Source organism: Adiantum capillus-veneris, chromosome 23 (genome assembly GCF_014529385.1).
Source record: "Adiantum capillus-veneris isolate H3 chromosome 23, ASM1452938v2, whole genome shotgun sequence".
In the NCBI taxonomy this organism is placed as follows: Eukaryota; Viridiplantae; Streptophyta; class Polypodiopsida; order Polypodiales; family Pteridaceae; genus Adiantum; species Adiantum capillus-veneris.
The window spans coordinates 100,382,452-100,392,754 of NC_140953.1; the positions used below are offsets into that span (position 1 = coordinate 100,382,452).

At 42.4% G+C, this 10,303-nt stretch overlaps 1 protein-coding gene across 2 annotated transcripts; it reads left to right on the forward strand.

Moving 5' to 3' along the window:
• The first annotated feature begins 6,713 nt into the window (after positions 1–6,713).
• LOC147428233 (protein translation factor SUI1 homolog) lies at positions 6,714–9,215 on the forward strand. Of its 2 annotated transcripts, none has more exons than XM_086496514.1 (4): positions 6,714–6,893; positions 7,332–7,535; positions 8,534–8,587; positions 8,972–9,215. In XM_086496514.1, exons 1-4 carry the CDS (start codon positions 6,857–6,859, stop codon positions 9,058–9,060), a joined length of 384 nt encoding a protein of 127 aa, XP_086352640.1. In that variant the 5' UTR covers positions 6,714–6,856; the 3' UTR covers positions 9,061–9,215. The 2 variants fall into 2 exon arrangements, with proteins under 2 accessions (XP_086352640.1, XP_086352641.1); XM_086496515.1 differs by having other exon boundaries at positions 6,716–6,893; positions 7,332–7,540.
• The last annotated feature ends 1,088 nt before the right edge of the window (positions 9,216–10,303 follow it).

The window sequence follows — 10,303 nt, forward strand, 5'->3', positions numbered from 1 at the left end:
TGAAAATTAAGCTCAACATATGGTTTCCTTGGATGACTTCTCGCCTACATTTTCCCAGATGACTTCTAGCACATGGTTTTCCTGGGTGACTTCTAGCCTACATTGTTCATTGGAATGAGATAGCCAACACAACGATCATCCCTTATTGAACTTTAGCTAGACTTCACCAACATGGTCTCCTATTCAGAGTGAGTGAGTTGGCCCTTTATTTGACCAACTCACTCACTAGTTGTTTCACATTGACCAAATTGTACATAGCCATTACTTAAGGCCCCAACACTTGTCATTATGGTATCCTCTTTTCTTTATTAACATGGCCTTTGAATTTACTAGATTGTGAAAATTTTAAATGTAGATGTTTTGTTTTTTTATTCCTTTAAATATATATCTTCTTTTATTCTATACACTGCTAGGCGGTTGTTCTTTGCCTGAATCTTTGTGTTTTCTTGGGCTAGACCGTCTGCATAGAAATTTATAAACCCCTTCTACTTTTTAACTCAATTTTTTTTCCAAATGAACAGTGTACTTGAGGATGGGAAATACGTTGCAAATAGGTATCATGCATGGTCGGTATGCTTGGAGGGCTAATCGAGTCGGTGAACTAGGGTGCTATATTCACCCTAGACTTGATTGAGGGGCAAGACTTCCCCCCTACTTGCGATGCATGCTTATAGATCCTTCATGCAAGACTCCTCGTTGCCATTGCATTCCCACAACACTATTTGACACCTTGTCTTTTGGAGGGGATCTACAATCCGAGATTGTTGTTGCTCGTGGAACGTTTGATCCATTTGGGAAAAGAACATGGGTTAAGGGTTTGACCTCATGATATCCTCCATGTCATGAGACGAGTATCTTACACTATGCTAGTGCACGCTTTCTGATACTCAAGGGAAGCATTATATTGAGTAGTTTTGGGCCGCCTACAATCCTAGTTTACAACAATGAGTTCAGTTTGAGTCTATGTTGAGTTCACATCTAGTTCACACCACCATAATGCAATGCACATAGCTTGCGGAGTTCACAATGGTTCACGTTTGCTCGGGTTCACACCTAGTTTACATCAGGCTCACATTTGAAATCGATGGCTATGATCTTTGCTGACATGTGACGCCAATTTTCAATCATAGGTCCCCTCTAAAATTGCGATCTCACTTAGTACCGAGTAGGGAGCTGCACGCATTCCTCAGGACTAAGTAACACTGAGCATTAAAGAGGGGGGGGGGGGGGGTGTGAAGGGATTGATGGTCGAGAAGTTCACGCACGAAAGCTAGGGTGATCACAACTGTCCAGGTTATTTAAAAACTAAACACGGCCACGAATTACTAAACACGGCCACGAATTAAACTCGGGCAGTGCCTATGTTTTAATAATAAAACCTTGTAAAAATGGCTCAAGGTTACAACATGTGCGAGAACGGGTGAGATGGTCAACCCATGCATCTCAATCTGACAGCGAGGACCTGGGTCCAAATCGGGTTGATAGCGGGGCCATTTTTCGCTAAACTTGGGCTCCATTTTTCCTTGATTCTCACGCGTCCAGGTTAAATCCTCCTCGATCTTTTTGCGTAAACCTACGGGCCGTCGATCCCTTTACCCCCAACTTGGCCCCAGCCCGTTGCCCAGCCCGACTCCCCCTCTTTAATGTTGGGTGTCACTTAGTGTCCATTGTAGAGGGCATGCCTTAGGCTGGTGTAGGAAGCACAATATTAGATGATGAACTATCTTAGCCAAATCATTGGATGGCCAGAGAACCAGTCTCACAGGAAGTGGATGAAGCCAGAGGGACCTTGCTTAAGAGTGCCAAGAAGAAGATTCCTCATTCGGAAGATAATAGCCTGGAAGGGGCATTTTCCGAAGACGAACGTTCACTAGCATTGCAAGCCCTTGGCAAGGAAAAGTCCCCTAGTTGGGATGGGATGACGACGAAATTCTTTAGATAATTTTGGGATGATCTCAAGGTCCCAGTCACAAGTTTGGCCAACAAAGCCATTGGTGAAGGGTCATTGGAGTTAAGTGTAAAGAGAGGGCTTATCGAACCCATCCCCAAACAAGTATGTTGTTCTCAACTGAAACATTGGCGCCCTATAACAATGATGTCGGTGGCCTACAAAATTATTTCCAAGGCAGTAGCCCTCATACTAGTCCCCTTACTAAACAAGATCATCTCTCCCCATCAACATGGATTCATCAAAGGAAGGTCCTTTTATGACAACATCTTGGCAGCAATGGTGTGCATCAAATATTTAACTTTCACGAAGCAAGAGTGCATTATGCTGCACCTGGACCTTGATAAGGCTTATGACATAATAACATGGTCCTATCTAGAAGTCGTCATGGAAGCTCTGGGCTTTGGGCCTCGACTATGTCGCCTTGTACGAGCACTGGGGACTGGTAGCCAGGCAGAGCTCCTATTTAACGATAGAATAGTGGGCTCTTTTGAGGTCAACATGTCTATTAAGCAAGGATACCCTCTGTCCCCCTTGCTTTTCTCCATAGGATCACATCCTTTAATCACGACGCTCGAAGCCAGCGCTAAGCGGGGGGATTTGCATGGCCTGGCTTTAATAGGAAATAGCCAACTACTAGCAAAACTATTTGCAGACGATTCTCTCCTATTCTTGAAGGCGTGCCCCCAGGTTGTCAAGAAAGCTCTAGAGATTGTACAAATGTTCTCAGTGGATTCGGGGTCCCAATCTAATATAGAGAAGTCAAGGCTGATAGACACTTGGGGACCCCCTTGGGGGTGGACGTAACTCACAAACAAAGACTTCAGTGGGTCCTTGAAAAAATTAGATAAAGTATGCTCTTCTCCCATTCCCAAGCGAGATCAAAGTGATTAATGCCTTTATGCTCCCTTATATTGCCTTCCCTAGCCCACTTCTCAAGATGGTTAAGTGTCATTGGAAAGAGTTCTTAAAACCACTAAAAAGAGTTTCATGGAAAAACAACACGAAATCCTCCAGGCCATGGCAATGGGTCTCTTGGGAGTCAGTCGCTAGGCCAGTGGATCAAGGAGGCCTCGGAATTCTCAACAATGTGGCCCATGCAAAAGCTCGTTGCACCAAATTTGTAGTCTCCTTGGCTAAACAGGATCAAGCTTGGGCTATCATGATGAGAGATATGATAGAAACAACTAAACTTGGCTCAAAAGGTGGAAAGTGGAGAGGGGTAGAGATTCATGACAAACTATTAGCCCCGATGTGGTCCACCCTAAGTCTGGCGGGCAACTTAGGGGAATTGGTAAGGAAATGAAACAGAGCAACGGGAGTCCTAAAGTGGGGGGAAGAAACCAGATACTTCAAGAACTCCATTTTGCACTGGTCCCCCTATCTCTCCAAAGTTGTAGATCCGCCACAAAATCCCTACTGGATAGAAACAACCAGGAAAATGAATAATAAGGGTCTGAATCGACATGGGCACTTCTGGTATGGTTATAGAAAGAGCTGAAAAACTATTCACCTTCTGGTAACCAAGTACCAACTATTCACCTTCTGGTAACCCAATACCAACTAAATGGCTTGGAGGTTTTGCTTGTCAACAAAGTGATGAAAGAGCTTGATACTGTAGTGATGCCAATCTGTGAATAGGAGTTTGACTGGAATACCTGGAAATGGCTCGGAAGCAGTCTATTATGGAAACCCCATTCTAAAGGCATATATCATACAATGATGCACAAAAAGAATTGGTCTAGCCCCCTTAACAAGATATGGAACAAACAATGGCCGGAGGAAAGGTGGGAGAAAGTATGGAGAACATTTGGAAGCCAAAGGTTCCGCAACACATGAAGGTATTTTTGTGGAAGGTAATTTAAGGTGCTCTACTAATGGGGGTGAAGATTCAGGAAAGAGGGATAGGGACAGATCGATGCTTGGGGTGCAAGTTGGCTAGTGAAGATCTGGGCCACCTGTTCATGGAATGCCTAGCTATCAGAGGCCTTGCAACAGCTGGGAAACTATGCAAGTGGATCCAAAGGACATGGAAAATTGGTTTTTTCGAGACTGATTTATTCCTTGGAGGTAAGAAGTTGGGAAGTCATGCCCTCCTCATCAGCACTCAAATTGTCAGGTACTTCTTCTTACATAATGTATGGCAGACAAGGAACCACCATGTGTTTGAAGGTGATCCTGAGGTGGCAAGCTTCGCAAAAATTATACAAAAAAGCGAAGTACTAATATGGATGCTTGGGTGCAAGTAAAACTTGAATGATAGGCCTAGGATTACCGATGCCTTGTACCAAGAATAAGGGGACGGGCCTTAGGGGTGGCTGCCTAGTTAGCCGATGTAATTATGGTCTCTCGATGATGTCATGGCTCAGCACGAGGATGGCAAGATCTTGTAACTTTTTGGGATGATCAATATAATTCACTCACATTTGTGAGTTTTGCTAGGAAAAAAACAAGGTGAAGAGGAACGAAGGCCTGCTAAGTTAAGGGGGGAATGAGATTTATGGAAAGTAAATTTAAATGAGTGCCTACAATCACATGAAATTTTAATTGTGTTTTAATATAAAATATTATTATCCAGTAGGTGCTACCCATTTGAAAAAGAAAAAACCAGAGAATCAACATAGATTCTTCACTCTTAAATAAAAAGCGATGCCATTTATTCAAGCTCTACACGAGCTACTATTTCGGGAGGATTCTCTATCTTTTGCTCCAACCACGTAGACATGCACACTCGAATCAGAAACTCGAGCAACGCGGAGAGAGAGAGAGAGAGAGAGAGAGAGAGTTTGCGAAGGAGGATATGAGCAACTCTCTCTCTCTCTCTCTCTCTCTCTCTCTCAGTTACACCGTGCATACAGCTCTCTCCTGCTGTCATCAACCCTTGGTCTGAGATCTCATCATGGTTATCCATAGGCATGATCTTTGTGATTTTCCATGGCTGCAACAACTGTAGGAACCCGGGGGGGGGGGGGGGGGGGGGGGGGGGGGGGGGGGTTACACTGAGGTGGACGAAGGGTTCTTCTACTGAGAAAGGGGGTGACAACGGTAGGGCACTGTGAGGAGGAAGGAGCGAGAGTAGGAGGAGCACTCACATGGGGTTTTAGCTGGGGCAAGAATGCGTGAATCTTTGAAGGTATCATTGTATTTTATTTAAAGAGGAGCCGTAGGAAATATACATATATAATCATAAAAGGTTTATATATTAGAAAAGGTCCCACTTAAATAATAATCTGAAAGATGCACATTGCAAATTATCAATTGAGAACAAAATAAAATTAAAATTATACATTATGTTATTTATTATACATGCATAATGCATACACAATTTAAATTCACAAGAGTCTGCAGCAAAAACGTCGTTTTCTTTCTTCCACCTCTCTCTTCATTCACAAGGGACGGAGGTAGCTCTATAAAATTTATTCTATACAATTTTGACGTCCAATGAGACGTAGTGTAGTGGTAGTGTTGTTGAGTACATAGCTATTGGATTCAATTCAATCATGCCGATTCATGTTTCGTGTTGAAAAGTGGACGGTAGAACTGCTCTTTCGAGGGAAGAAAGGCGTGCTAATTTTTTTGTGGACCCAGAGAAGTGTAATTTTCTTTTGTGCCAATGGAAAGCCTCTATGGTGAAGGCACATTTCTTTTTGACTGTCGTTCATCGGCTTTGGTGAACCCAACCATAATCTCGAATGGTTTATAAATTACAAAAGGCTCCACTTAATTAATAAGGTGAAAGATGCACATTACACATTATTATTTGAAAATAAAAATAAATAAAAAGTATAAAATAAATAACACATTAAAAACTAAAACAAAAGGATATATCAATGCTTTCATTAAAAAAATAGATTTAATAAGCATAAGGAATAATAAATTAATTTAATACTTTAATAATATGAAGTCAAGGCTTGGTATTAATATGGGTCCCTTTCACTTTTCAAAGGGACACATGTCAAGCAAACAAATTTGAAGGACCTTCACCCATATTAATACCAAGGGCCGAATGGCACCACGCTGTAGCAAGGGTAAGAGGAAAGCAGTCTCACCTTTGGTCGCACTTGTAAATTCGCGCAATGGAAGCTATAAAACAAGCAAAGCTACGGCAAAAAGCAAAGTGGCTCATTGGGCAAGGCTTTAGAGAATTGCGCTCCTGCGTTACTTTCCTAAACAATAGCTGAACCCTTTCAAAAATGAGGGGGTTATCGCAGCATCAGCGGGGTTTCTACAATGTAGCAAAAGAAATTCGCAGATTCTAAAATTGGGCTCCTTCCTGCCCCCATTCTCCCCACTACCACCGGGTGCCACTCGGCTCTAAGGCCTTTAGCAGGCCAAAAAAACAAAAAGGGAAACACAATATTACCAGTCAAATTGCCTCATTGACCTGTCAGTTATAGGTGTGCTTTTGGGCAAAGGATGAGATGCTGATGCAGCGATGCTTATGTGGTGGGACCACATTGAATCGTGCAAACCACGAGGCTGGGCTGCCACGTGTAGGTTAAGCAAGTCCCGTGATGGTCTCTCTCTCTCTCTCTCTCGTGTCTCTGTGGGCGCCAATAATGGGTGGCTTGGGTCTTCGCTGCATAGACGTTATTCACGAGGGCGGGACAACCCACAACGCCCAAAGTGCCGTCCTCTCTGAGTGCTCACTGCTCTCTCTCTCTCTCTCTCTCACACACTATCACACGCACACCTCTCTCTCTCTCTCTCTCTCTCTCTCTCTCTCTCTTAATGCCCCCATCATCGTCTACTTTTCTTCCTACGCGCACTCTCTTACATTCTGCTGCAATATAAACCAGGCTTTCAAGGCCCTTTGTAGCGTGCGAGCAGCTCCTGCATTAAGCTTTCCGCGGTTCCACTTCAAGTAGGCTACCGCAGCGGCTCCGCATCCCTCCTCGACCCACGTTCATGTCAGATCTGGAAATTCAGATCCCTACAACCTTTGGTAATTCTCTCACACATAGAAGGACCTGATCAGCTTGTACGCGCGCTTGTGTGGTTTAAGATGTATGTGTAAACGTGTGTGTGTGTGTGTGTGTGTGTGTGTGTGATGTTCTCATTCTACTCCTACAGAATATATCGTGCTTGTGTGACTCATGTCCGCACACTTGCGTGCATACATACGCGTATGTATGCCTTGGATGTATGTAAGCCTGTGCTATCTTCTTCACATAATTTGCTCATGTTGATGATGTCTATGGATGTAAGACAGAGATCTTCAACATTGTTTCCTCGTGTTGATGATGCATGGGTATCGCCGCTTGCGCGCACGAGAGAGAGAGAGAGAGAGAGAGAGAGAGAGAGAGAGAGAGAGAGAGAGAGAGAGAGAGAGAGATTGTATTTTTCCTCATATTCTGATGTTGTTTGCATGTCTTTTGCACAGATCCGTTCAAAGAAGCGACAGATGCAAATGCGCCCGGAACAGGGTCAAAAGACAACGTGCATGTCCGAATTCAGCAGCGCAATGGTAGAAAGAGCTTGACAACAGTGCAAGGCCTTAAGAAAGAGTTCAACTACAGCAAGATCCTTAAGGACTTTAAGAAGGAGTTTTGCTGCAATGGAACTGTTGTCCAGGATCCTGAACTGGGTCAGGTTATAGAGCTGCCCGTCCCTCTCTTTCAATGTGTATGTTGGTGCACACGCATGCACATAGACACCAGTTCTATGGGAAAATTACCAAAATGCCCCTGAAATTTGTGGAAATTCCCAATATGCCCCTCAGATTGCTTGTATGTGTGTGCATGTTTACACATGTACGAACGTGCATATGTGCACAAACTCTTCAGTGTTTGTATACTTGTATGTATGTGGATGTATATATGCATGCGCGAGCTGGTATATATGCATGCGCACAAGTATGATGCCAACTTGGTTGTGTAATGTGTACTCTCCTTTGTATGTGATTCACGGATTCGTTTAGGTATCTGTTACAAAAATTGATATATGACCTAGAGGATTCAATAGTAGTATTAATGAGATGTCGCCTGCTGGTACCGAGGGGAACCATCCTCAGCTCTATCTCACATGGGCATTCATAGGAGGAGATCAATGACCCAACTTTACATGTGTGGGAGCGGTGGCATCGTGGGCCGTCTATCTTGCGATGCCGCCTGAGTTTACCCTTAGTGAATCCCCCGGAAGTGTTGCTTTTTGATGGGCATTTTATCCTTTTGGTTTTTTTGCCCATTTTTTAGGAGTGAAAATGTGAGCTACCTTTCCAAAAATACATATAAATGTCAAAAAAATTATTAAATCTTGAAAATATGAAGGGCTAGGGTGTCGCCCTTGGCGTACGTATGTGTAACCAATCGATTGTTTCCATATATGTATCATACTCCTATATAGGGAGAATGCTTTGTCAAATATACCCTTTATGGACCCACTCCGTTCTACCTACGTGACATCATACGATAGCTCTTAGTGAATCCCCTTGGGATATGTGATTCTACGATGTATGTGCGTAGGCAATCCTTTGTTTCCACATATGGATCATTTTGAATGCAAATGCATATACATTTGTTTGCATTGTTATGCCCTTCTGTATTCTCATTTGTGCTTTTGGATACGTGTGTTGGCTACAACCAGGTAATCCAGCTTCAAGGAGACCAAAGGAAGAACGTCTCACAATTTCTTGTGCAGGTATGAATTGGACCTTTTTGCCTTGTCTTATAAGCAGTGTCTCTAAAAATGTGCCTCATTAACTTACAATTGTACCGCCTACAAATTTGAGAATGGCTGATTGAGAGGAAAAGGGAAGGGAAGGGGAAAAACCCACCCTAGAATTAAGAACATGAGTGTAGAACCGTAAGTACTTGGGTCCAATTGTGGATGTCTAAAGGAATATGATTTTCCCTTAACACTGGTTGTAAGGTTGCTCTGCTAGGTATGAAAGTACAGCATAAGAAACATGGAAATTGCACAATCTTGTTACTCGTTTGAGAAATACATTAAGAGGGAAGCAAAAACAATCTTGCGAGTGACGATCGCCCCAAAATAACTGCTTTCTGTTTTTTTCTTCTTCAGGCAGGAGTGGTGAAAAAAGACCAGATCAAAATCCATGGTTTTTAGATGATGCTGCTCAAAGAAATAACTTCCCTATTCTGTTGCCATAAATGACCATGCTGGCATGTGGGAGGTTTTATCCACCTTAAGCTAAGAGAGCATTTGCTTTCATGACTTCTTGTCATTTCTTGTAATGTATAAAAGAATCACACTTTTATTTTGTACATCAACGTCTTCATATGAACTAAATATGTGACATTAGACATGGGCTTTTTAACATGGGTTTGGAAAAACTGAGAGAGAGAGAGAGAGAGAGAGAGAGAGAGAGAGAGATCTCTGAGTCACCCCAACGTGCAATCTTACTTTGGCAATTACTTAAAACACCATTGTTTTTCTCAAGAAGCATGACATGCATGACATCTAGAGCTTTTTTCAACATTGTATTTGGAATTTATTAGCAAGCAATTGGTGATGTCTATTATTCTTCTTTCCTTTGTTAGTGATCTCTATAACATCATGCTACTGCAATTGCAAAGAAAGCAAGTTTGCGCAAGAAGAAATTGCACAAATTTAGGGCATTTAGAGTGCGCTTTTAGAGCTTCTTTTGCATTGCACACACAATTCTTTGGCTAGTTGTTATCATGTATGTTGCACATGTTCTTTTGCCTGAGTTGCCAATATCAATTGTTGCTCATGAAATTGTGCAACTTCCTTTTTTCCTTTTATGACTGCTTCGTGTTTGTTTTGTAGTTTGTGTGAGTGATGATGGGATACTGTGTGAGAATGATGAAGTGGGGATGTATTGATACACGGATTTGCGTTTGTATTTTAGTAAAAATTTAGAAACTACAATTCATGTGAAACAAAGGATATTAAAGTCTCTTACAAATTCCACAAAAGGTCATTTAATTAAATACATCATTTGCAAGCCGCATGGTGAAGTGGCTTCATTCTTTAATTAGAATTGAACGACCTTCACCTATATGGATATAAGGCCTTTAGCAGTTAACAATTAAGTCACAAGTTTACATAGAGTAGCCGCGTACATAAGGGGAGGATTTCAACCTTATCACCCATGGGCCACAACTAATTACCCAGTTTTGAAAGCCTCGATTGACCCACCTAGTTGAGGCAACTTTGTTAATAAGAAGAATGCACTATTATTGATAAATGGAATTTTGAGAATTGTGGTAGTAACCACTTACGATGAACTTAAGACTACTTATTGGTCTTAAGTTCATGCCAAAAGTGCACTCTTGAAAGCCTTCAAGATTTGAGGGAGAGAAACCCTCCCACCTGTGTGCGCGCGTGTGCACACATTCCCCATTGTACACACACACACACACACACACA

Coding starts and splice junctions, on each gene's coding strand:
- LOC147428233 (XM_086496514.1), top strand. CDS start 6,857: ATGTCAGATCTGGAAATTCAGATCCCTACAACCTTTG. Junction 7,536..8,533: donor TGTCCAGGATCCTGAACTGG/GTCAGGTTATAG, acceptor GGCTACAACCAG/GTAATCCAGCTTCAAGGAGA. Junction 8,588..8,971: donor TCTCACAATTTCTTGTGCAG/GTATGAATTGGA, acceptor TTTCTTCTTCAG/GCAGGAGTGGTGAAAAAAGA.